At 40.2% G+C, this 27,951-nt stretch overlaps 2 protein-coding genes across 5 annotated transcripts in view; one reads left to right on the top strand and one right to left on the bottom strand.

The window, feature by feature from the left end:
• Positions 1-15,548, bottom strand: part of CIB2 (calcium and integrin binding family member 2) — a 43,375-nt gene extending 27,827 nt beyond the window's left edge. The window contains exons 1-2 of one of the 4 annotated variants that reach the window (XM_071754673.1): positions 15,440-15,548; positions 14,503-14,557 (exon numbers count right to left, since the gene is read on the bottom strand). Coding sequence is in view for 2 of the 4 variants with exons in the window: in XM_071754671.1 (XP_071610772.1) it covers positions 8,761-8,811 (51 nt within the window). In the remaining 2 variants the exon portion in view is untranslated. Of the gene's footprint in view, positions 1-8,760; positions 9,202-14,502; positions 14,558-15,439 lie in introns of those variants that run through there. The other 3 variants (XM_071754675.1, XM_071754671.1, XM_071754672.1) reach the window with 3 other exon arrangements.
• A 321-nt stretch (positions 15,549-15,869) lies between these two features.
• Positions 15,870-26,909, top strand: IDH3A (isocitrate dehydrogenase (NAD(+)) 3 catalytic subunit alpha). Its single transcript, XM_071754666.1, has 11 exons — positions 15,870-16,027; positions 18,078-18,140; positions 19,880-19,963; positions 20,979-21,093; positions 21,651-21,838; positions 22,076-22,209; positions 22,878-22,980; positions 23,060-23,124; positions 25,124-25,208; positions 25,694-25,846; positions 26,671-26,909. The coding sequence occupies exons 1-11, from the start codon at positions 16,001-16,003 to the stop codon at positions 26,752-26,754; spliced, it is 1,101 nt and encodes a 366-aa protein (XP_071610767.1). The 5' UTR covers positions 15,870-16,000; the 3' UTR covers positions 26,755-26,909.
• Positions 26,910-27,951: the final 1,042 nt, after the last annotated feature.

Genomic DNA, 27,951 nt, shown 5'->3' with positions numbered 1-27,951 from the left:
TCTTTAACTTGGAATATTCCTCTATTAGAGACAAGTTATTTATTAATAAAATTCATGTACTTATTTATTAGTTATTAACTCATCTTGCCAACATGGCTAAAAGAGCCCCTGCTCTAGCAAGCAGGCAAACTACTGGGTTTTACCTTGGGCATCAGAGAATGTGAAACAACTTGCTAGAATGCAAAGCAGAGCTGGCTGAATTTGCTAGAATTCACAATTCACAAACAAACCATTCAGTGAAACAGTTTGTATTTCATGTAGTTCTACACTAGTCACAAAAAAATCTATAATTTCAGGTGCTCCAAGGAACCATAATAATCAGTTCCACCCTGTTAACAGAAAATACCCAAACCTCCACTACCTTTTAAATATGTATTTTGGACAAATTTTGCCCTGCATCCAAAACTAGGAACACTGGTGCCAATCAAATACTGGAAAATCAGTTTAGAACATAGTTTCAGGTCACAAATTCAGAGAATATACATCTCCTTGTCTTGGAGCTGGTGGCTGATGAAGTTCTCTGTGCAGGGAACAACAACCAAGCCATAAAATTCACCTGATTATCTGCCTCTCTCACAGACCCAGGGATGTGCCAAGGTATTTACTTGAGAATTCAGCTCTCAGTAGTTTTCCTCCTTTAATGAAAACATATTTAAAAAAGATCATATTTTAAAACCACCTAGTGACAAGATAATATCATGAGAATTGGGAAAGCATATTTAAGAGTAGATACAAATACTCTGAGTGCTCTTCCCAGGCCTGCTCTTCAGTTAACCCATGAAAAAGCATTTCTTTCCTAAATGGAGAATTGTTCTGGCCAGATGCCTGCTTCTTCTTCCAAGGAGAGGGAAAAGCAAATGCTCACAGCTAGCGGAAGCAGGCAGACAGTTTCTCAGATATCCAGGTCTGCTATCAGTCCTGCACGTATCAATTATTGAGTTTGCTTGATCTCCTCCAGATAAAGTGGCTGGAGGAGCAGCTCTTCCCATGGAGTCCTCTGCAGCAGAATAGTGTTACAAGGCACAAAAGGAAGCACCTTGTGAGCTGCTGACACTTATGTCACATTGTCTGGAACTGCACAAAGTGAAATAGGAGCCAGATGGTTAAGCCTTCATTAATTCCAGCACATTCAAGACTTGTGGTGAAATTGTCACTTAAGGATGCTTCATTTACTAATGAAAGGCTGCTGCAACCTCACAAATAATTGTAATGCCCTCAGCAGCAATCATCCCTAATGACAGAGGTTTGAGAAAACAGCAGGCACTGCTGCTTAACTGGAAACCCAGCAGGTAACTGATACACAGATGGAGAGAAAGATGAACAAGAAAAGTTACCCTTTACCTTCCAGCAATCATGCAAAAATGCCCCTGAAATACACATTAAGAAACCAGATCAAATCTTCTTTGCTGAGGGTTCAGGTAATTTTTTTTTTTTAATTCGGAGTCACCTCATGTAAAGACTACTGTCTGTCTTTTTTTATAATCTAACAAAATTTTTACTAATATAACCTAAAAGCCACTGGTATCAAAAACCTTTTTAACAAAAGCAGTGGCAAGTATCAGCCTGAGCACTCTTACTGCCTCCCGTGTTCCAGCATGCCTGCTGCTGAATGGAATTGTGTCAGGGATAAGGGCTGTGAAAAAATTGTCCAGTGGTTTCACAGACCACTTGCAGGGATCAGGGTCAGAGCACCACAAATTAATCGTGGCCTGGCCCATGCTTTTGATCTACAGCAAGATCACAGGCAGCAATCAAATGCTTTCCCAGGAAGAAGCCTCTTCAGTCTCAGATGGCCAATGTAAAAGCCATGACTCCCAGCTCCCTCTGAAAGGGAAGTCCAGCCACCTCTTTTGCTTCTCAGCTGTTTATTTCTGCCTCTTCCTACACTGATAAGTACTGTAACTGCATCAGAGAACTCAGAAAGAAGGAACAAATGTGTTTGAAAACTAAACTAGCAAAAAAATTGTTTCCAGCTTGGATAATTTCCTTTTAGTGGCATAGAACATAGCATCAGTAGTCTGGGTAGAAGAGATGAAGCTCAAACTGTTGATGGCAGGAAAAAGGTGCAGGACTGTCTACATATATATATATATTTTATTTTTTTTTAAAGCACAGCCCTGAGTTGGATTAAAGTCATGATGGAAAAGGGGTCTGAATAACATAATTACATTTGATAGTGACTATGACTCCAGCAATTCAATTCAAATTTAATTAAAGACTTTTGGCCTAAGAAACACAGAGGTGAATCATCCAATTTTCTTCTGGCTCCTCCATTCATATAGAAAAGATACAATGATGGACAACAAATAGTAAACTATTATGGTAAAATAACTCCTTCACCAGGAAATGTGAAGTGGATCCTGGGAAGCATTTGTCATTTATGCCTATGATGTCATTCATCTTCCTCCAAGACAGAGATTTCATGAAACACATCTTCCATTATAGAAACTGTATTTGAGTTTATTATGAACTTAAAACCAAATGTTTATTCTGTCTGAATATTAAAGTCACTGGGAGCCCTACAAGAACAGCACAAACCAAACATTGAACAAATGTCACCACAGTTTTCATAATTCTTACCAATTCAGGATTTCTGGCAGCAACTTACCCTGAGAATCATTGCTTCTATACCATGGCCTGAAAACAAGTGCTGACAGAAGACCCCATGTGGGTTTTTGGTTAGTTTGAATAACCCCAGGCCCTGAAAAAATACACACTCCTTTTCCAGTCTGTCCTTGTGCCTTAATAATCAAGTTAATCAGGAGTTCAACACAAAGAATAACTGCTGGTTTTCTGGAGCTAAGACATCACTTAAATCTGCAACTATCCATTTAACTTCCTTATGACTAGCAAAGGGACTAAAATAAAGCAAACAGAAAACTTCCCATTTATTTCAATGAGATCATAAGCTTGTATAGTGGGACTTTGTTCTCAAATTTGCCATTTAGGTGGCTTAACTGGTTCTTAAAATATTTTTCAGAGAAAAGAGCCAGACAGCTGGTGTACCTAGGTCCTGTGGGTTGGTAGAGTGACTTTCTGCAAGTCAGTCAAGACTGCTTATAAAGTAAGGTTAATGGCTTCTGCTCTTAACATTTACCTTATAAAAGAGCAGCATGTCCAGGCTGTCAGAGTTTCATTCTTTGATGCCCTGTGTCAGGTTTAGGATAAAACAGGAACTGACTGAAACATGGGGTCTACTACCTGTTCCACTGCTCTGAGAGACTTTACTGCCAACTGGTAAGGCAGCTCTGCTTTCTGTTCAGTTTACAAGGATTTGACCAAGAAAGAGGAATAGAGAGAACTATACAGAGAATGCTGATACTTAATTTTAAGTGAAGTGTACATGCACAGCATAACATGAGGCATGAGACATGGTTACAGAACAAACCACATGTAATTTGTTCAGAATCTATCAATGCAGTTTCTGAATGGCAACAGAGCCCACTGAATGAAAGATTATCACTTATCTCTTTTAGAAGCAAGAATCATTGTGCATAAAGCCCAGCTTTCAAATAAAATTAAATTCACACAGATAAGCAAAACACTTAGAAACACTTAGAAGAAAAACTGGAGAAAGGAACAACAGAAGGAAAGCACAGCAGTGCTGAGGTGCACAAAATTACCTTGAAATAATATGTCTTAAACCCACTAAATGCATTATTTCTTCTCTGAGACAACACATACATAAATCTGACTGTTACAGGTGTAGTTTCAGAATGGTTGGTTCATTCTGATCCTGCAACAGCTGCACTGGAAAGTTTCACAAATAAGGAAATAATATAAAGCAGACTTAGCAATACAAAATAACTTCCAACTCGAAAAACAGTCTCAAACAAAAGCCACAGATAAAGGAAACCAATGACTAACAGGAATTTTGACACTATCCTCATGACAGGCCAGATTTGTGGCACTGTCTTACTGAGCAACTTTTAATAAATCAGAATTACTGAACACTGCAACATTTTCAATACTAACATTTCAAAGAAATTTTTCCAGATGTTTCATTTTTAAAATCACAAATTATATCTTTGTACTGTGCCAAGAACACACAACGTGTGTAAGAACATTTAATCAAAACACCATAAAACAATCCTCCTATGAAGTAATCAAAAATGTAAGTTAAAAGGTGCTAGATAGAAGCAAATGAATTTGCATCCAAAATTTATTATTAAATCTATTCTGGTAACATTTTATAAAGGCAATACTTTTATTCTAGTTGCCATAAAACTAGGAATGGTACAGAATTTGTGTAAGTCTAAACCGGCAAATTATTTATTTTCTTCACTGCAAAGATATAAATAGTTACTGGAAGTCAATAAGGCTAACACCAGCCTTTAAGTTGCAAAGCTGTGCAAGCAATTTAATGAATCCAGATTTAAACAGTAAAAAAAAAAATCCTGTTAGAGTTAATATCTATATTAATAATAGTATTGGCATATGGACTTTTATCTTTAAAAAATGCTGGTTGCATCAAAATGTCACCAGCAGTTTTAACATGCAGCCTATCTTTATTTGTAATCACATATATATACATTTATTTATTTATTTGTTTTAGAACTACAGCAGGAACAACAAAAACACTGAGTTTCAGGAGAAATAATCTGCAGCTACATGAATCAGTTTACATATTTATATTGCAACATGGGAGTAAAAACAGAAATTAGCCAGGACTAGGAAAAAGCTAACAGCAAATGTAATTTTGCTCAGTCTATATATGCACCAAATTGTAATGTGAAGCCAGCATCTGACTAAAGTATAATTTCAACAAAATTTTGTTCCATTATTATGTACATTACAGCAATGCTGTACCAAACTGAAATACACCTTCTATGGAAGGACCTGTGTGACAGAATATACTTTCTGTATTTTTGCAAAGCCTTCTTTTTCACCAGTGATCCTAATTAAGTGAAGCACAGCTTTTTACATCAAAAGATAGCTTGATGACCCAGTTTCACTTTTAGAAAGAGCATTTCTTGACAGATCATAATGTAACTTGCTTCACCTGGTTTTGTGTAACTCATGACATACAGTTGAATCACACTCTAACTAGAATTTTAATAAAAGTCAAAAAGTTTAATCTGTAATAGACAAATGCTTGTGTAAAAGAAGCAACTAATTATTTTATAGTACAATATTTTGCTGCAATATTGCCTAAAAGACAGCTGGGCTAAACATCACTTTGTTTTGAGGCTACATTAGAGAGTAAATATATAGAGCATATAATCCTATTAATAAACAAATGCAAAAAGAGATGGGCTTTTAAGAACAAGAACAATATCTGATAAAAAATATTTGTGCTCTATACTGTCTAAGTTCTGTGTACTAAGAAAATATTAAAACCAAATTCAGACCACTTCTCAGGTAACCCCAGAAAAAAAAAAGGTAATGAGATTAATTGAAGAGTGGAGTAGATTGCCCATACCCCAAGCCCAGCTCCTACCTATCTGCTGCTCAGTTGTTTCTCAGTGAGTGCAGAATGCACTGAGGCCAATCTACAGCTCTGGTGTCACTTTACTGTATATATTTTTGTATGCATGTGTTTTCTTTTGCTTCAAGAATCTTTATGCAGCATCCCTTGAAAAAAAAACCCCAAAATTCCAATTCATCTTCTTTCCCATTATGAGATTTGACCCCCAAAATCTGTAGACAACTTGTAAAAGCTTCATTTTAAAATGTTCTTTGATTGCAATGAAATACATCTTTCTTGATTAACAGTTGCCTTTACTACTGCCAGACCTTTGTTTGATTTTACATTTTATGTAAAGAAAACACAAAAAATGACCCCCCCTCAAACCAGCCAACTACTCTAACAGCATAAGAACCAGGTATGCCCAGCAGAAGTAATTTGCTTACAAAGCTAAGTTTTTTAATGAGGTGAATCTCAATAAGGAAACCCCTGTTTGCAAAACCCGAATTTCCTCAACATTTCTCTAAGCTTACGAAAATTTAAAGAGCTGCCAGCTAGAACACTATGTTAGTAACAGGTGATTTGATCTTAATAACAGGTGGTATGACATGGAGTTAGGAAACTTGCAGCTTTCCAATCTTTAATTTCCCTCTACCTATTTCGTATCAGAAGAGCTGTAGAAGGTTTAATACTATCAAGTCCTCTCTCTTTTACCAACATTTTCAACTGGCCAACAACCATCACCAGCCTCAGTAAACAGTCTTTAAAATACTCATCTATTAAAAGCACTTGGGTTCTCCAGTGGGTGACAGATTTACCATTATTTCATTTAAATGTAAGGGTTTTCTTAAAATTGAGTCATCAATATGACAGTTTATATGCGAAGGAAATATTTACACATGGACATTTCAGAAAGTTTCTGATAAATCAAAGTTTTTTTTATCTCATAAACATCATACTGATGATCTGGGATTTATGTACATTAGCTTTTCCAGAAGGTGACTTTTGTGCAGCTTACTGTTTGCTCCTGAAAGCTAAAGCCACTTACATGTGGTTTTACCACACTTCAAACACATTAACCTCTCACTTTTCTATCTCATAGTGTCTCCTGTGGGACAAGCACTTGAGGTATAACACATTTTAAAAAAAAATTACACTAAAGTAGCATTCAGGTGGCATAAGCTCAGAGCAATTTGTGCTAAAAGTAAAAATGGTGGAAGTTACAACAAGAAAATACAATGGCCAGAAACATATTCAAAAAAATTAGGAGTCTAACCATGAGGGGAGTGAGGTTTTGAACACGCTTCTAATAGGAAGGATGGGTTAGTATAAAAAATAATCTATTTAATAGAAAAGTATTAAGTTGACTATTTTGCTTCTCCCAAACAAATACTGTGGATGCTCTAACCCTGGGTATTATGGTAAGGAAGACAATACCAGCTTGGGTACACAAATCCACGATGTTGCCTAGTTCTCAACTAGAAAAAGAAATACTACAGAGTGATCCATTTAAAAAGCAATTTATATGTAGAAGCCTGACTGTACACTGGATTACATACACATGTGCACAACAGACTGCTGCAAAGCAGACCTGGTACACAGGGTTTTACTTTGGTCCAGTGTTCAGAGGCCCTGGCAACCAGACTGCTGGTGCAAGAAATGAAAAGCCTGTATTTTAAAAATTATGGAATCATTAATCCACTCTCCCCTTTTGTGCAATCACTAAAGGCTCAGAAGCTGTTTATGACTGCTCAGAAATTCTGGTGGTTAGTTCTTGTCCTGAAACATAGCATTTTATTTTACTTACCACAGATGACAGGTGCCAGTACTAGTCAAAAATTATCTAGCAGTTCACTAACAAACTACAAGTCCGCCTGCAACAGAGAAATCTCATCAGCAGACTTAATCCACTGGGCCTAACTACTGCCAGGCTTTGAGATCAATTACCCAGCATTATGAAAGGCAGGGGCTGCAAAAGCCATTAGAGAAAGGCAATTTCTTCATGAAGAGTAGTGAATTAGGGATGACATTTCAGCTCTTGCATTTGCCAGTTTATGTCAAGAAGATAACATTAATTATATTTGGATTTTGTTTTGTTTCACTGCAGTTGGGCTCTGTTCTGTGTTCACTGTCATTGGTAGCAGGAAGACAGACGTTGGTGTTTCACAGGTCTCTGATTTCCATCTTGCCTATACAGCAGGGATGTAAAGAAACCTTTTTGGATATCAGACTACAACCACTAACAGACTAATTCCACTGACAGACAGGTCAGGGTGAGATGTGTGACAAAGTGGAAATTCAAGAAACCCCATTTTCCCGTTTCCCATAATGACAAGAAAAAAGGTTGTAGATCACTAATTCATGCCTTATTTTCCACATGAGATAAAATTTTCAAGTACTTTAGCATATAGCCCTAGCTTGACCCTTTCTGGCCAAATAGTTACACCATGTCAGTGTTAATGCCAATGAAAATCAGTATTTGAAATCAGTTTCTACTTCAAGGATTTAAGTCAAAGATCTTGAAGGTAAAAAGAAAGTTCTTTACTTCTGTGTGCACTGTCCCTTAGTTGCCACAAGATAAACTAACTGCTACTTTCCTCTGCTGTTAATTCTGTCCATATTTATCACTCCATGTAAGAGACAGAGCAATGCAGCTTTGGCTGCACCTCAGAAGTAGCCAGCTGCCTCCTTCTTCAGCACACTCCTATTCAGTGTAGAGCCTCACTCTATTTCCAGAAACTTGTTCAAGGTGCTGAAATGTGACTGAAAAATGGGATTATTTTTTTATCCTATTAAAAATTCAGTTGGTGTGATATGAAGCAAATAAAGTACCACCCATACACTATTCCTAGACATAAAACTCACACTACTTCTGTTACAAAAAGGTTCTGCCATCCAGGCTGGAAGCAAGCATACAAATACCTATTTCTGAAATTATGTTAAGGACGTTTCTATGACCTATCCTTTAGGAAAAGCAAAATTAGACAAGAACTCCTTTTTTTCCAACAAAGGGAGAGAAAAAGAACTTATGGAAATGCTTTCTTTTTTACAAAACACTCAATAGAGATTGTACTGAGAACTCCCACTGACAAGGGAGTCAGAGTGTTTATCCTGCTTCCTAGTGCAGACATTAAGAATTTTCCTCCTTTCCATGTATAGAGAAGGGAATTAAACAGTGTGTACTGCCCAGCCCAGCCTTAGAATACTACAATTGTTGTGAAGGAACAGTGTCTGCCTGGGGATTACAAATAAAGTTTTCACCTATCCTTGGAAAAAACACCCCAAAACAAAAAGCTCACGAACATATCAAAATTACCCCTATTCTTCCCCCAATGCAAACTAAGGTATCTTACCTGATAGGCATCTAGCTGTTCATCAGTAAATATCGTTTGCTTATTACCCATCTTAAATGAGGAATTCTTCCTCTATGCAAATGCATCCCATTAGGAGTAGCTGGCTCCCTCTGTATTGTAGGCATTTATAGCACGTACACTCCGTGAATGTGCTGAAAAAATCCCAAAGCCTGCATCGAACTGGTTTTGCCCCTACTTGTCCAAGGAGGAGGGACGCAGCACTGGCAAATCCTCGCAGTGTGCCGGGAGGGAAAGCGTTAAAACGATCGGCGGCTGTCGGCCAGAAACCCTGATGCCATTCTGCCCCTTTTCCAGTAGCTTTTCCAAGAGGCATGCAGAGCTGTTCGAGCACAAAACCAGAGCAGCCAGTCCTAGAAGGAACCAGCTCTCTACTGCCTCGGTGTCTCCCTCCCTTGCTCCCCCAGCGCTCTCCTGCTCAGCACCTCCAGGGCTGGGAGCGGCTCTGCCTCAGCCTTTGGCGCTCCCCAGCGCAGCCGTGGTGCACACACAAGCGCTGGGATGAGCAGCATCCCGCATCTGGGCTCCCCACGGATAAAAGGACATTCCAGAGGGGGCTTGGAGCTGGCAGTGCTAAGCGCAGCCTCCTCGGATGGAAGCTCGGCGCGTCCCGAGCATCCCCAAACCAGCACCAGGGGCTCCTGTCTGCACCGAGGCCGTGACCGCCTCTACCTGCCAAGGATGCGAGGTCCCCCCCAGAGCTGCCGAGGCATCCCAGGGAATGCAACCATTTCCCATGAAGCTAAATAAGTAAGATCAGGAAAGTGAAGGAAATCTACACGGACAGCCATCTGACTCCGGGGACTCAAAGCGAGTACTGCTGGAAAGAAGTAAGATGCTCCCTAAAGTCTGAAGCAGAGGTAGAGAGCACCACAAGAGGGCTCACCCTGTATTTTATAAAGTAATCCAACCCTAATTCCACATTTCTGGAAAAAAACAACCAAAAAAATATTAATGAAAAAGCATCCAGGAGATATTCAGACAGACAAAATTAATAAACTCAAACAAAAGTATATCATCTAATGTCTGCAGAGGGACAAGCTCTTATTACAACAGTAGGAAGAAGGCTGAGTGAGAAAGGATGGGAACAGGGAGGAAAGCCCTGGGAGCAGTTTCCTCAGGCTGCTCACTTCCCATTTGTGCACCTTCTTTGGGTGCACTCTGCCAATAGCCTTTATCCCCTCAGCAAGTTAACAATATAAACCTCAGCAAGGTTTAATAAAAACATCTGGAGAATTATCTTGTGCTTTTACCTGCAGCTTCTAATGATCCTGGGTTGGTAACAGCACTGGACAATAGGAGTTTGATTTACCTTGGCATACAACAGCAAACGTTCAACAATACTGAAAGCATTGTATTACTGATACAATAATACTAATATTTAATACTTACTTAGATTGTCCCATTTAAAAATTAAGATTTGATTAGCTGCAAACCAGCTCTGCTCTGAGCTACTAACCCACAAAGTATTACAATACCACAAAACAAACAGCTCAGGATGAGAATGCAACCAACTTGGCTTATTAACAATAAGTAAACTTCAGAGACTCATCCAAAAAATAAACTAATTCTACCAATAGAATATATTGCAGCACAGCTGCAGAAGAAGAAAGAAGAAGCTACTGCAGTAAGGATGTTACAAACTGTGAGTGACCTACCACCCCATCAGGAGTGCAGCTCCTTTCCCTAAGGTACAGTGGTACTGGATTGTTGTTATGTTCCAAAAGATCCACCCCAAGTTAGTTAGAATAGAAAGACCCACAAATCCCCAGATCTGAAAAATACAATTTTTCTGTTTTGTTTTGTTTTTTTCAATTCACAAACAATTCATTATGACCTCTTCAGAGTAGAGAACTGACCCAGTTATGGAAGTTCTTACACATCCTCAAATCAGGCCCAAGTGGTAATGCATGTAATTAAACACATTTCATGTCTATGATCTGCTGCTACTGAAATGCAGCAGCTGCTCTCACTCAGCCCAATACTTACAGTCAAGTGATCTGCATGAACTCCACTCACAGCCACGTAATTCAAGCTGCCTGTCTATGCAAATTAGATTAAATAACCAAATTATCTTTAATTGTCATTACAGAGAAGTGAATTGACACCAGGGGTGATGTGGGTTCCAGGTCTTTTAATCTTGTGAATCTTTACACATATTCTTACAGTGAGAAGACTGACATCCCATGTCTTCAGTTTTCACCTGCTTTTATATCCCTGGCTACCTGGTCCCACTGTGCCTTAGCTGACACATCACCTTGTTGTTATCTTTAGAATCAAAATAATAATGAGAAAAAGTGCTAAATGGAAAGTAGGAACTAGGCAAGACTTACTTGTGGTTACAAAGCAGGCAGAGGTAGAGATCCTGAGGTTCACAAATATATTTCTCTTTCTGCCTTTGGGACTGGCTTTCCAATCTGCCCCTTTCTGCTTTCTTTTGCATGTTTGGAATGCTTTGGTTTCATCCTAATATAGAGGAATTCTACAGGAAAACAGGCACAGATAAAAGGAGTTAATTGTTTTAAAACATTTAGAACTTCTTGCTCTAAAAGAATGCCTCAGCTTACCAAGGGAATGGCACCCACTGAGCACATCGACAGAAAATAAACTGTTCATTCAATTCCTCTTTCCATACTCTGAAGAGTATTTTTGATTCTTAAAATTAAAATGTACATATTTTTAAAAAGAGGATTTGAACACTGATTGTTGAGGCTTCCACTATACTAGCTACCTCCTCTCAAGCATGCTATGGTGTTATCTGTATTTTATTGCATAATTACCTTGCTATAATAACTGGGTTGTGTTTCAAAACAGTATAATGACACACTCCTTTTCACTCCTTTTATCTGTTTGCATGTACCAAATATCAGATTATTTTCCAGTTTGCTTTTTCACCTCTATCTGTTTGCATTTATCAAAGATAAATTAAATTTATCAGTTGAGTATTATGCAATACTTACTCAGCAGTGTAAGTTACTGCAACAAATCAATAGTTTGCTATTTACACAGCAAGATCTGACTTTAGTGTTATCACTGCCTCTGTAAATTACACAGGGGAGAATATGACTGTGGTTTAAGTATGAAAGCTCTTATTCTTCATCAAAGGAAGATCAAGCTGGCATGAACAGAGGTCACTTTACCTGGGAACAAGAAGACCCACACAGAGTTTTCACAATCAGATTGCCTGTCTACTGCCTTCACTGCTCAAGTTTGTTTGCTACAATTTTTAAACTGGGAAAAAAGAACCTGCAAGATTTCATGCCCATGACACCAAGTACTCCAACAATTTCTCTCCCCCACAGATGTTTCCTTGCAGATCAGCTCTTAGTGAAGGTTCACTCTGTTGGCAGAATGAAGAGTTTTGATCTAGAAGGGCTGCCTGTACATTGATTCTGCTGCTATTTTCCATGAGTTGTTAGGACCCCCTTCTTCTGCAAGTGTAACAATGATCACTACTTGCAATGATAACAAAGGAGGTGTTTATCCTTTACTGATGCTGTGAATTGCCCTGAGTCTTTGACGTTTCTTTTATTCCCAATTCTGTTTGCTCACAGATAAATGAGGAATAATGTTCACCTTCAATAGGTGCTGTGGAGTTCAAATAACTAAGATGCTCATGAGCTCCTTAAAGATGATACAGACCCACAAAACACTGCCATTATAATGTGCTACACTATCACAGGTTGCCTGTTAGTTAATAGTTTCCTGGCAACTAAAAATAAAAAATGAACAGTTACAAAATAGAGATCATAAAACAAGTTATCATGACAGACTGATGCTGCTACAGTGAGTATAAAAGTTGCTTTTCCATCACATGACCAAGAGGAGGATGCTGAGACCTCACTACATTTGTCTGTAAATGATAAAGAGTAAGAGAATGCTTCATGGACTGAGCTCTGTCTCATGAATGAACAAGCAGAACTTGAGAAAGATGCAAAAAAAGCACTTGCTATCATGAGAGGAATTTTCTGTAGAGAGTTTTTAATGTTAAAGAAAACAAAAAGGAAAACCTTGAGCCAAATTTGTTTGGTTTATGATCTATTCACTTAATGAAATACCCTCAGAAGATGGAGGCTTCTGACTCCATTTCATTAAGCCTAATTTATCTCTAGTAAAACAAGTGATTTTTTAAAAAAAAAAAAAAACATGCTTTACACAAGACAATGCTTTTGCCTCAGGGACAAAATAATGATAATTTTAAAATTAATGGTTTCCTAAGTAGACTAAATGTAATATAATGAATTCCTTCATAAGAAGACTCAGCACAGTGATCATCCGGGGAAAGAAATTATTGCTAGCCCTATACAGGCATCTTTTCTCTAGATAAAATAACTACTGATGGTTTTATTACTGTGCTGTTTAGACTTCTCAAAACAGATCCAAAACAGACACTGTTAGTAGCTTCTTATTGTACTATTATTTCTGTAGATCAGAAACCTGTTGCAATAGCTGCTGAAAATGTATGTAAAATTTAATTTCTCCCCTCAATTAAAGTGTAAACACAGAAAGTAGAAACAAATCCAGTCAAAAAACACAAGAAAATAACATAAATATACTCATCTGCATAGCATAGCACATAATCACCATCTATGGAGCCCTTTGGCAAGCATTATGGCAAAAAAACAACAAACATAAAGAAATGAGTAGAATAGACATATAGTTTTTACAGGAAGGAGAAAAAACATTAAAAATTCAGGTAGCATGTCCTAGAAACATTGTATGTCAATCTGAGATGTGAGCAAGCCCCAATTTACAAAAGGGGAGAAAAAAGCAGAGCACAGGATATGTAAGCTGTGGAAAGTAAGGAGAGCACAATAAAGGAGTCAGTATGTGTCAAGTATGACCAACCAAAAAAATCATTTTACAGAAACATTTACTGCAGATACAGGCAGGAGTCAGGAGTCAGTTATGGGACCACTGCTGTTTAACACCTTTGTTGGAGACATGGAGAGTGGGATAAGAGTGGGATGAGAGTGTACCCTCAGGAAGTTTGCTGACAATCCCAAGCTGTGTGGTGTGGGAAGGCAGGGCAGCTGGAGGGACCTGGACAGGCTGGAGAGGTGAGCTCATGCCCACAGAAGGAAGTTCAACATGGCCAAGTGCAAGGTCTTGGACTTGCACACAAGTGCAAGGATTCTGCCCTTCTGCTCTGCTCTTGTGAGACCACACCAGGAGTACAGTGTCCAGCCTTGGAGCCCCCAGCACAGGAAGGATACAGACCTGTTGGAGAGGGTCCAGAGAAGGGCCACAAAGAGCTGGAGCTCCTCTGCTATGAAGACAGGCTGAGAGAGCTGGGGCCATTCAGTCTGGAGAAGAGCAGGCTCAGGAGAGACCTTAGAGTGGCCTTCCAGAGCATGAAAGGGGCTACAGGAAAGCTGGGGAAGGGCTTTTCAACTTAAAGGATAGTGATAGGACAAGGGGTAATGGTTTTAAACTGAAAGAGGGTAGATTTGGGTTAGATATTAGGAAAAAAATCTTCACCATGAGGGTAGTAAGACACTGGACTAGGTTGCCTAGGAAGACTGTTGCTGCCCTATGCCTGGAAGTGTTGAAGGCCAGGTGGGATGAAGCTTTGTGCAGCCTGATCTAGTGGAGGTGTCTCTCTCATGCAGGGAGGCTGCATCCTGATGACATTTGAGGTCCTTTCCAACACTGTTGTAGATTCTATGACCACTAGAAAATACAAGCTACTAAAGCTGTACAATTCTAAGAATAGCTATTTACACTTTCAAGACAAGAGCAAAGTGAACACACAGTCTCAACTCTGACTTTTCAATACCTGGAGGACAGAAGTAAAGGGGAAGGTCACAAGTATTCTGGTAACTCCATCAACAAAACCCAGCAGCAACTGATACTGAGAAAGAGCCCCAATCTTTCTTCTACACTGTCTTGAGTTTAAACTTTCAGGATATATTAGACTTACAATTTATATCACAGCTTGCAACCACTGATTTTAGAAACTATTTTAACAATTTAGAAACTATTTTAATTAATTAACAACAAAATAGTTTCCATTAATCGACGGAATGTAACTGGAAGCACTGACAATTGTTAGCTAGAAGGCAGAGCTTATCCACACCACTCCACACCACTGCTTGTCTAAGCAGGTCATGGAATTATCATCACCACTTCACAGGCAGGAAAATCCTTTAAAAGTTGGATGAAGCAGTTATCCCGGATGAGCTTGGTGCTTTACTCTCAAGAGCATCAGCACAGAGATGCCACCCTTCAGCACAGAGAACAAGCATTTTTCAACTGTTTTGGTGAGATTTTGGGCAGCTGCCTCCCTGTCTTTTTATTTACTCCTGGGAGGCAGCGCTGCCTCCTTCTCTCCAGCCCGGGGTGGCTACAGGAAGCGACCCGCAGGATCGCCAAGGTTTCCAAATAACGAGACAAATACCTCAGAAGTGAAGGCAAATACAAGTCGTAAACTATCCCTATTTCGACAATTTGTGTTTTTTTCAAGTGGTGCTTCGTATTTTTTTTATTTCTCTGCTGCAACAAACAGCCGACACCCTCAATTTTTAATGAGCCCTGTTTTGGTTTTTTCCCGTAAGCGACCCGATTCCAGAAGCTGGGATTTAATAAACGTTATGAAATGCTCCGAAACCGGAGGCCGCTTGGAAAACTCCTTTTGTTTGCCGCTACACAGACTCCGTACCAGTACCTCCTCAGGCTCCGCACCACGGCCTCCCTAGGCTCTCCCTCCTCCGGCACCACCGCCCTGGGCCCGCCACAGGACCTCAGGCACCGCCAGGAGCGTCGGCCCGAGACAGCCTGGCGGGGGCCGGGCTGGGCCGGTGGCGGGAGCTTCGTGCGGTGCCTCAGGGCAGCAGCCACCGCAGCGCCCTCGGCACCGGGCCGGAGAGGGGAAGAGAGGGGAAGCGAACATCTCCCGCCACGCAGGGCCGGGGCAGGACGAGGGAGGAGGTTCGGTTCGGTTCGGTTCGGTTCGGTTCGGTTCGGTTCGGTTCGGTTCGGTTCGGTTCGGTTCGGTTCGGTTCGGTTCGGTTCGGTTCGGTTCGGTTCGGTTCGGTTCGGTTCGGTTCGAAGGAAGCTGCGGGCAGGATCAGAGGAGACGCCGCCACCGCCTCAGCCGCCTCCTGAGGGCGGGGCCTCGCGACGTTGGGGGCGGGGCCTGCGGGGTCTCCGCGCGCCGGTTCCGGTGTCGAGGCGGGCGCGGGTGGTTCCGGGCCTGAGGGAGCTGCCGTGCCGGGGCATCATGGCAGCGGCCGCGTGGATCCCTGCGGTAAGCGAAAGCGGAGGAGCGGCTGCCCCGCGACGCCCTGGGGCGAGCGGCCGCCCGGGCCGCCCCTGTGACCTTGGCGGTGGCGGAGGCTCGGTGGCGCCTCCGGCGGTGCCGCCGCGGGAGGCCGCCGCCCGCCCGCCCTCCGACAAGGTCGCGGTGCCGAGGAGCGGAGGCCCGCAGTGCTCGGGACCGAGGGGTGGCCCAGCGGAGCGTTCTCTGCCCGGGGTGGACTCTGGGGAGGCGGCGGGAAGGGGCCGCGTCGGGCCGTTGCTCAGACGGACGCTGCTGCCCGCGGGGAGGCCGGACCGAGCCGAGCCGGGCCGGGCCGGGCCGGGCACGGGGAGCACCGCCCCGTCCTAGGTTCGGGCCGTCGGGGAGGTCACGCCGTGGAGGTCACGGCGCGGGCCCGGCGGCTCGCTGCGGGCAGGCCGCGGGGGGATCGGCCCGGGGGATGCCCGCCCTGCCGGGAGCACCCCCGGGGCACTGCCGGGGCCCTGCGGGCGGGCGGTGAAGGCTGACAGCGGCTGAGAACCTGCCCGGCCAGGCGTTCCGGAGCCTTCCGGGCCGGGGGAAAAATGTGGGTAGGGGGTTCTGTCCCGTTGCTTTCTGGCTGTTCCCTGGGATTTCCTTGCTCCTGAAATAGTTAATGGCAGCCTGGATTCCCGGGGCTGTCTCGGAGGTGCTGCTGCCTTTTGACCTCAGGAAATGTAATTTCCTTCGTGCCCTTTGACCACCCGCCTGCTGGGGGCTAAGCCCTCGGGGAGCCTCCCTGGGTGTATCTGCTCAAACATGGGAGAACTGCCAAGACTCAACAGTGAGACACGACTTTAAGGGGCAGAATGGATCGGTTTTGTACAGCCTGGTTCTCTGCTACTGTTACATATGTTCAATTTAAATATAATATGCCAAGCCCGTGGTTTCTGCCACGACAGCCTGTGCCCTTCTCAGGGCTGCTCTGAAATGTGATTCCTGACCCTTGTGTGTGGGATCTGTGCCCTGAGGGCACACAAACTGTGTACCCAACTTCACCTTCTCCTGTATTTTGGTCCAGCTTCTGCCTCAAATACCAGGCTTGCTCTGGTAACCACTGCTTGCTGGGTGCAGCCGTCTTGTACACCTCATGTTGGGCTGCAAGTAAAAATAAATTCCAGCTTAAATGACTTCTCCCAGAGCATTCGTTACAATATACATGAGAATTCTGTTCCTCATTGTTAGTGCCAACATACTGTGTCCCTTTTGCCATACAGCTCTGTTTAAGCAAACGGGTGAGTAAAGATAGGGGATAACAAATACAAATTGGACAGGAGAGGAATTCCAGTTGCCTGATGTATTCCTGTCCAGTCTGATAGCTGCAGACAGACGGCATCCAGGACTCTGGCAGAACTGAAGCTTAATGCCAGTCCAGAATATTCTGATGTTAGAAAGTAACTTGATTGTGCTGTGTAGCCTTATTGCTATGGTGAATTTTGTCTGTAGCTTGCATTTCATTGATGCTTTTTAAAAAGCTGTTAGGCACTCAGAAGCAACACCAGAAAACCGACATATGTAAAAGGTGGAAAAACAAAATTCACCATAGTTTGAGTGGAAGAGTGACAGCAATGCCCAGTTTCCAGTCTTGGAAACATTACCCAAATGTGTCAAGATACTTTCCACTCAACTGCTTGTGAAGGCATTTGATTTTTTGCTTGGCATTCCATGAACCTTTATCCATAGCATATAATCTACTCAGAATTACTGCAGCTTTTTTTCAAATGTAGTATGGAAGGACTCAGGCTATTTTGTAGTAACTTTCCCTCACCCCCAGGCAAGACAGGAGAGAGCCTTGCAAAGCACTGCTGTCCTGGGTTTACCTTGTGCTAAGAATACCCACACAAACTGTCAGCACACAGAATGCCAGGGAACATCTTGTCAAAGTGTTATTCTTGTTTCAGTTGGGTTTTTACAACAGTTCAAGATAGGAAATTTAAAGTAATGATGATCTGAAAATGCAGATTTGCATTAACTTCTAACAATCCTGTTGTCATAAAATAGCATCTTTTTATTCTTACAGGTTTCTCGATTGCTAGGTGCTTTCAAAAACCAAAAACAGGTGACCAGAAGTTTTAGTAGTGCTGTGAGTATAATAGTACCACTTTTTTCTTTTTAAGAAGTTTCTCAAGAAGGGGACTCAGACATTTTTAAGATGGCTGTTGTTATCTTTACTTTCTCAAAAAATAAGGCTTAAATAAGTGAACGTATGCTCTTAATGCCTTTGCTGGATTTCTGTGGGTTAAATATTGCCTTTGGCAATCACATACTGAAGTGTAACAGCTAGTACAATGCATGCAGACTTCTCATAAAATATGGATATAAACCAGTCCTATGGAACTCATCTGGAAATGGGCAAGTATTGAGCAAAGTAGAAAAATTGTTGAGAAGCTTCTAAATTTTTTCAGACTCTCTTCTAAGCACTAGATTTGTTTCATTGCTGCTTTTAGAATACCTTACATCTAAAGTTCTGCCTTTTCAAAGCCCTCTTTAAAGCATTTTAGGCAATGATTATTTATCTTCTTGAAGATGTTTTACCTTCTTTATGTGCATGGTTTTGAAGTGCCCATGGGCCTTTTTTTTCAGTGAAGGCTGCCCTGAGATGTGGTCAGGCAGAAGCAGGACTCAGCACCACTGCATGCACCCTTAAGCAGGACATATTTAGAAGAGGAACTGTGGCTTTTAATTACAAGTTTTGTAGAACAGCAGGTGGGACAACTGGAAAGGAAACCAAAGGGTGGCTTATATCTTACACAGGATAAAAAGATTTAGGTGAGGCACCTGTGGCTGTGTTTATACCACACTACTGTTTGAGATGAAGCATTCTCTGGCTCAGGTGAAGTAACAATGCAAGACAGCACAAAACTGATCTTGAGCCATCCCATCAGTTATGTTCAGAATTGTTCAGAACAGAATTATTCTTTTACCTGAAGCTCAGCTTCCTCTGGTTTGCACAGTGAAATTCTTGGGCTCAAATTAATTAAAAAAATCAGTCAATATACATTGAAATTCTAAATATTTTGTGTCAAAGGAGGGAAGCATATTTTGTCAGTTGATTCGAATTGGGGTTTTGCAAATAATGCTGCATTTGAGCTGCCTTTTTTGCAGGTAATAATGAGCCCTTAGAAAACCACTGGAATGTTTTACATAGAACAAGGAAAGAGCTGGGGCATGTATGATAAGCACAGCCAGCAGAAGAGGGGTTTTTGATCAAAGCAGATCAGTCACTTGCCCCATTATTCGTTGAGCCTTGGATGTTCTGTTGATTTCATCTGTTTGACGATGATGAAAGAAACAAGACTGAGAACACTATGGGAGGAAACCAACTTGGTATTGTTAATAATGGGTCAGAGCTTCAGGAATTCACTTGAGAAGTTTAGATGCAAGCTCAGGTGAATGTAGCTTTTCACAAATTTTATCTTTTCTAGCATGTCAGGGTTATGCAGCATGCTGATGATAAGGGAGATGTCTGGGGAACAGAGCTGTAACTAGGTAATGTTATCTCCTCTCCAGATCTCAAGAAGAAAACATACTGAGATCATTAATTTCAAAGAACATGTAGCAGGAACTTGCCTTTCAGGTTAGTCTTTAGAAATAGGAATAGATAGGCAGATTTTTAAACAATTCTCTCAAAATGTTTGCACCCCCCCTTTGAAAGCAAGTTGGTCATTCTCATTCCTGTGGAGTACTGCTGTTCTTCATAGTGACTATTTAGTATCTGAAGATTCTTTTCTAGTAGTTACTTGTTTTCTGCATCAACTAAGAATTTTTTCTACCTGGAAAACAAGCATTCATTTGTTATACTACTGGTATTTTTTTACGTAGGCACAAACAGTAACTTTAATCCCAGGAGATGGCATAGGACCTGAAATTTCTGCTGCTGTTGTGAAGATCTTTGATGCTGCTAAAGTAAGTCAGACATGTCTTGCTGTAAGCTTTATAAGTTTAACTACAACAACAAGTATAAACTAGGCATATTAAAAATGTGTTCTGTCCAACTTCCAAAAGATCAAGTCATGTTTAAGCTATTAAAACTTATTGAAAATAGTCTTGAAGCTTCAGCTAATAAAAAATAGGATTCCATTATCTAGGCAGAATTTGAAACTGTTAGCTGACAGGGGAGCAGAGTGTTGGGAGCAACTGCTGTGTTTAATTTTTGGAAATTTGAAATCAATATATGTGAAATCACTTTGTTGATGTCACAATCCTGACAGAGGATGCTTTTTCATTAATTGTGGCTTCCAGTGCAGATGAAAAGTGTGTGCAGGTGGGCTGGCTTATTCGTAGAGCTTGAACTGTTCCACTGCCACACACACTCACTTAAGTGATATGGAAGTTAAGTATAGCCAAGAACTGGTTTACTACCTGCCTGAGGAACTTCACCAGTATTTGTCTTGTTTCCTTCAAGGATAATATAGTTCTGGAGGAAAGACACCTGGTAAAATTGTTCCACATCAGCTACAGCACCAAGGCATGTTCCCCTTGTGTTACAACTGCCCTACTTAGATTTGGAAAACATGAAGTTCTCTTTAATTATGTAGGAAAACCTTAATTTTTTGTTGTTTCTGGGGAGTGAAGCTGCAGGTATGGAAGAGTAAAACTTCAGTTTGTGTGTGAGTGCATTTTTGCAATACTTAATCAGAGTGGTTGTTCTAAAGGGGATGCTTTAGTATGTTAAGCTTAGATTGGTCCTGTTTATGAAAGCCCTTGTATTCTTTCTTTTATGGTCCTTCCTTCAACAGCTCTAAGAGATGGAAAGAAAAAATGTTTACTTTTGAATTCCCATGCTTGCTCTCAGTCAACAGAGAAACATTGTTTACGAATGCCTGGACAAAATTCCTTATGCACCTTTTTGTGAAAGGGAAGTTACAGCTTGAAAGCAAAAGTCATGATATTGAAATTAACATAGAGTAAATGTGTTTAGGCTCCTATTCAGTGGGAAGAGAGGAATGTTACAGCTATCCAAGGACCAGGAGGGAAGTGGATGATACCTCCAGAGGCCAAAGAATCCATGGATAAAAACAAAATGGGATTAAAAGGTACATTGGGGGTTAATAAGATATTAAATAGTGTTTGTTTTAGTGTGAGCCTGGTTTAGAGCCAAAGTCCTTCATCTGTAACACAATAAAATGGCTGATTAAAGGGACAGCCTATCAGGTACTCTTCTGTAATCTTCTGTCAGTACTTCATTTCAGAGCCATAACTTTCACAGATATTCTGGGCAACATGTTAATATATTATGGCCCAACCTTTCAACTCTTGTGGAGAATGCATTTCTAATCCTGTGGATACTCAACAGGATGTGATAGCTGCATTGCTAATGTTATCTTGTAATGTTGTTACTTGAGAAAACTCTTTGTAAAACTCCTGTTCCATCGAAGGGTAATGATTTGGCCTTTAAAGAGCTGACCTGTGTCACTGTGTAGTATTCTTAACAGCAAAGGGAATTCTCATGGCATTTCAGCATAAGGGTTAAGTAGAAATTTGGAGATCCTCTCTAAGAGCACCCCTTCCTTTACCAAGAGTTTCACATTCATGGAGAGGTTCATCTTCTCACGCATTCTTGTATTTATTTTTTGGTTTTTTGTTATTTCAGGACCTTTGAAGACCCCAATTGCTGCAGGGCACCCATCAATGAATCTGCTCCTGCGGAAAACCTTTGACCTTTATGCAAACGTCCGTCCCTGTGTCTCAATTGAAGGGTACAAAACCCCCTACACAGATGTGAACATTGTCACAATTCGAGAGAACACAGAAGGAGAATACAGTGGCATTGAGCACGTGGTATGTTGCTGGGAGTGCTGTGTTCCTGGTGGCTTTTCTGGGTGTCCTGAGTGACACCTGGCCCATCACAGTGGCCTGGTACTAAGAGGTCGGGTGGTGCTTTTGAAATTTGCTACCCATAAAAATGTTGCCTAATTCTGAAACGTGTTACTGAGACTGCCTCACTCAGAATTCCACTGCTTTCCTCCAAACATTCATACCACTGACCTGGAACTTTTACTCTCCTCTGCCTTTCAGATCGTTGATGGTGTTGTGCAGAGCATCAAACTGATCACAGAGGAAGCCAGCAAGCGCATCGCTGAGTTTGCTTTTGAGTATGCCAAAAACAATCAGAGGAGCCACGTTACTGCTGTGCACAAGGCAAACATCATGTATGTTCACACACTTCTTTTTGAGAGGAATGACAAGCAATAATATGCATTTAATTATAAATAACTGCTTTAAATCTACTTCAAGTGCATAACTTCTGTTGATGCTACTTGGGAGTAAGTAGGAAATAATTAAAGGAATAAAGTAAATGTCTCCTAAGTAAAATGGGCAATATTGACCCATTATTGGTGAGTATCAGTATCCCTTTGGTAAGGCTGGAATAATTACATACCAATGTTCTTATTAGCAAGTTTGGAGCAATCCTGTGACTTTCCTTGCAAAGCTTTTACTTTGAAAACAGCATTAAACAGGAAAATTAATTTCCTGAATGAAAATGTCTAGTGGCTTTTACAGTTTCCAAGCCACTTGATGCTGACCTGAGTCAGAACATGTGTAAGCCTTTACTAAATAAATGTGAGTCATTCTGAGAATAAATGTATCCTGCTAAACTACAGAAACAAAAATATTTTTGGGGGAAATTTTCAAGGTGTAACTTCTCTTACTATAATATTTTAAAAATATTTGTATTTAAGATAAGGGATAGCTAGTCACAAATTAAGTTGTTGCTCTCTAATATTTTTATTTGGTGCTCTGTTGCATGCACTTTTCTTTATCTTCAGCATTTTTAACTTGCAATAACTGCAATATTCTCTTGCCACTTTATTTGCAGGAGAATGTCCGATGGGCTTTTCTTGAGAAAATGCAGGGAGGCAGCAGAAAACTGTAAAGATATTAAATTTAATGAAATGTATCTGGATACCGTGTGTCTGAATGTGAGTATCTCTATGTTTTTAATTGTGGTTATTTTTTAGTTTAAGTTCTTAACCTTAATGGAAATATACTTCTTTCTAGATGGTTCAAGACCCAACACAGTTTGATGTCCTTGTTATGCCCAACTTGTATGGTGACATCCTCAGGTATGGAGATTTTAATTTGAACCAACCCAACATGTAAAACACTGTTACTTTCCAGAAAGTTGTTCAGATTATATGCTAACTAGATGGGTGATGATTTTATGCATACAAGAGTTTAAAACTTTATAAATTAGGTTTCAAATAGGAAGAAAGGATGATATTATTAGACTTCAATTATTAATATGTTGTTGGCAGGGGTTGTATGAAGAGAATGTGCTTCTTTTTAAAAAAAGTTTCTGCTTCAGGAGGCTACAGATACTGTTCAGATGGGGCAGAAGTGAAATTTCTCCCAATGTGTCAAGAATTCAATAGCTTAAATTGTAATAAAGAACATTTAGCCAGATACTGGGGAAAAACTTAGACAATCTGTTTTAGAGAAAGATGACTGTGGGGCTATGATGTTTGCAGCAAGATTAAGATAAGATAGAGTTAAATTAATCTGCAATGTAATTGAAGAAAAAAATGTCTGACCCCTTAATATCCCACCAGGTATCTATATTGTTTAACATACTGAACCCTAATCCTTATTGTCCCATGAGATTTCATATCTGAATAACATTAATACTGAGAGGTAATGTATGTCTTTAAGGCAAAATCCATTAGCACACATTTTCTATTCTGTAAAATGTTTAGATAGAGTATAAATTCAGTTAAATACTGTATATAAAATTAAGTACCTTAATCAGAACTTTTAAGTGTGTAATGTAACACTGCTGCTTCCTGCACCTCTAAGGAGAGATAAAGAAAACAGCCTGAATCATAATTTATTTACAAGTTCAATGACAATTTACATCTTAGAATCCAACTCCTGTTTTTTATAAAGATAATAAATGTAAAGATAACTTGTGTATAAAAAAGAAACACCTGTTGGGCTACTCTTAAAACTTCACTCCCTCTCTGATAAGGCTGTATGTCTCTTTTAAGAAAAAACAGACTCCAAATCATGCTTTTTTGTTTTAAAAACTTCTAGAAGAGTCCATAGGGCCCTCACTGCAGCTCTTGTGCTGTTAGAGCAAAGAAGCCAAATCCAGATGAGTCCCATCATCGGTATTATCTCCATTCACTTGACCTAGTTCACTATCACTGATTTTCAAGTTCTTGTAGAAATTCTGTAAAGAATGCCATAGTATTAAAAATTTCCACAAACTTGAGTCTCTTCTTGAAGAAGAACACTTATGTCACTGGGGAAGTTTTCATTCAAAGAGCTTTTTTAAAGTGTGGACATAATGCCAAAGAGCTTTCTTGGCCTTAATAAGTACAGAAGGAAATCTCTTTATCTTGAAGAAATAAATACCTATGGGAGACTCTTCTTCTATGGGAGAAGTGGGAGACTCTATCTGTTTTTTTCCCCAGACACTATGCAATTGAAGCTAATTGGTTTATTTTAGCTTGAACTTAAAATACTGTTTTAAAAATACTGTTTAAAATATTGTTTTGCAAGGTCATCCCACTTTCCTGCTTTCTAGCTAAGTTGTAGGTAATAAAACAGTATGCTCAAGTATCCAAGTTTTAAGAGCCTTCTTATCAGTATGTTCAGCCTTGAAGGTAGAGTATGATGAGGTGGAATGCTGGACTGGTGTTACCTGGAACATGTTTCTTAAGCTATATGCAGCTAACTTTAAAACTTCTAGTAATTCATGTTCCCAAGCAAAATTCTGCATATTTTTTAGAAGGATGTGGCATGAGAAGTAGTTCTCTGGCCTCTTTAGAGGAAATTAGACTTGTGGATACTTACAGGGAACTGTACATCACAATTTTTGCTAGTTTTGGAGACTTGTACAGGTATTTTGTGTTTTGTGTACCTATTGTTGTGCCTATGCCTTCATCAGCTTTCCTGTAGTATTTGGAATTTCCTTTCAGTTTTCTTTATTAAATTGTCTCCTGCTAGTAGTTTTACAAATTTTCAAATGCTCCAATGATTTAAAAGCTTGCAGAGAAGACAAACATAGATGGAAAAACTTGTGGAGTTTTTATAATTAGGTTTGGTTTGTGTTTTTTTCAGTGACTTGTGTGCCGGGCTGATTGGGGGTCTTGGAGTAACACCAAGTGGAAATATTGGTGCTAATGGAGTTGCAATTTTTGAATCAGTAAGTCTTTTTATGCAAGGTATAGTAGCAATCATTACTTTCAGCTCAAGAGTCTGAGAGTTTTCCATGATGCACACTGTGGTTGTCATGTAACCAAGTTCTCCTTAGAACTATTTTGATGGTGAAGACAATGAAGCTTTAAGCAGAGAGAGGTGTTGGAGCACGTGTCACACAAAGGGTTTTGCATGTCCTTTTACTGATGATTTCTTTTCCCTCTTTTTTGTAAGATAAATACCCTTTGTGAAATAGAAATTGAGGGACACAATTTGGAGATAGTAGGTGACCTAGTTACCCTTTTCTTGATGCCTTTGAACAGAACTGTTCTGGCCTTTCCTATCTCCTTCCCACGAACTGTATCACAGTTAAGTAAATTTCAACATGCTTGTGCTTGAGGACTGTTTCTGGTTGCTGGCATATGCTCAAATTGCCTAGGACATTTTAATCAGCATACTGACATGGTAACTGATAGGTTCTTTTATTTCTAGGTTCATGGAACTGCACCAGACATTGCAGGAAAAGACATGGCAAATCCAACTGCTCTTCTTCTGAGTGCTGTGATGATGTTACGTCACATGGGACTACAGAAATATGCCACAAAAATTGAGACAGCTTGCTTTGATACAATTAAAGATGGAAAGGTAATATAAGGGTGTGCAGTGAATTAGTATCATGCTCTGCCACAGCAGACATTAGCACCAAACAGTGGCTGAACTGCACTAGCTTGACACATGAGCAGTGCCCTGTCCTTCTCTGATAATTTGGAGGTCTTTGGTGGCATTAAATGTGCCCAGCGCAGTAGCAAGGACAGCCTGTAGCATTCCTGTGTCTCAGTAATGCTCAGTCCTCATTTCCTCAGCTTTGTTAACTTTAAAAGCTAGATTCAGATGTCTGCTTTTCATGAAGGGAGCGAGAGGTTTAAGTAACCTGTGGTGTTTCTCTTTTGAAGTTGATAATGCATACAAAGCATTTATATTTAAATCTAGGTATTATGAGCAATGGGCATATTCCATGTGGATTTCCTTTAAAACAAAACCAAAACACAACACAAAACTCTAGAGCCTTATCCAGTGCCTCTCAATTAGTTGCCTTTATGCTGTACCTTCATATGAATTTTACTGTCAAAGGCCAGACTTTTTTGAAACTTCAAATACCTAACTTTTAATTATACCAACAGACTTTGGAGAGCCTTGGCCAAATGCACTTTCTTCCTCTAGTTAAGATAAAACCATGTTGAAATCTGGTAACACACTTGATGTTCATACTCAGGTTTTCTCTGCCTGCTTCAGTCTGCATTGTCCTTATTGATGAGGGTGATACGGGATGTAGAAAACTCCAACAGGATTTATTCCATCTCACCCCTATTTAGTATCCACACACCACAAAAGAAGAACATACAGAGCTCTTCAGAGGTGCCACTATCCCCATAAAACATTTTAGTAACAGGATTTTGGTTTTCTTTCAGGTCCTGACAAAAGACTTGGGAGGAAACTCCAAGTGTTCAGAATTCACAGAGGAGATTTGCCGCAGAGTACGAGACGCAGCCTAAACTTCCTCTGCCTTGTACTAACTCCAGAAGGACCCCCACACAACCTACATGATATGTAACCTGATTCCCGTATGCATAGAGTTTGCTTGTCTCTTAAGAGAGCAAACTTTTTAGCTAGGGCCTCTCCATCAATAAATTTAGTCCAAATGGCTACAGATGATGCTTGTGCCTGCTTTTGGTGGACTTGAAGTGCTTTGTCTTATTTATTTTTTTTCTGTCTGGTGAACATTTTTATGTGAGTGAATTCTGTTGCCACTGTAACTGTCTCCCATCTTCCATTTCAACTAGAGTTTTTTACCTTCCACAAAGAAACATTATGCAAATAAACCAGTAACAGAATTAGTGAAATGTAAAAGCACCTTAATGGTTAAAACCTACTTTATTGATCTTACTGAAATTTAGAAGATAGGTTTTCAGCCTAACAATAGCACAAGAGGACCTTCATAAACAGAAACGGGTATAAAATAACTTAAAGTAGCAATTCCATGTTGAAAGCAATGGAAAAAACACTTTACATACTCTAGTGATTCATGAAATAAGCCTTGCCCTCCAAGGGCATGAATGAAGAAATACAGAATTCTAGAGATCTTCTCTATTTGTGTATTTTTGGAAAGCCCACAACCATTAACCAGCAAGGGATGAGAATAATGTTTAAGTAAAATTATTTTTCAAATCTATATACCAAAATAATTCTTACAAGTTTTCCTCTCTGAAACACACCTTACAGCAGAGTACTAATGAGAGTAAATTACACTTAACAACTACTGACATATATTGTGAGGGGAAAGTATGAACTTCCACAAAATATGTCATGACTTCTGCTAGAATGCTTTTTGTGTTGTATTTCTATGCATAACCTGTTCAGTGTGCCTCGCTGTACTGACTATTCATTTTATTCTAGAAACTCTGAATGTAAGCAACTACTCCTAAATGGATTAAGACAGATCAAAGGTTTGGCTCTGGTGCCTATGTTCCAGAAATACATTTCATCCCTATTCAAGGGGATCTGAGACTCTTTTTTCACTTCTTACTGAGCTTAATGGGTGCAAAAATAACTCTTTCCCTCTCTTCTTCATCACATACAGTAGTCATATGAGTCCTTCTGATCTGTATGTCTAAGGTATGCTTCCATTAGTACACCTTACAAGAAAACGTGTATTTTAAAACTCAAGACTTACAGCACAGGATTACCCCTAC

This window comes from Heliangelus exortis, chromosome 11 (genome assembly GCF_036169615.1).
Source record: "Heliangelus exortis chromosome 11, bHelExo1.hap1, whole genome shotgun sequence".
Classification (NCBI taxonomy): Eukaryota; Metazoa; Chordata; class Aves; order Apodiformes; family Trochilidae; genus Heliangelus; species Heliangelus exortis.
The sequence above is the reverse complement of the archived record's forward strand: the minus strand, read 5'-3'. Positions and strand labels throughout refer to the sequence as shown.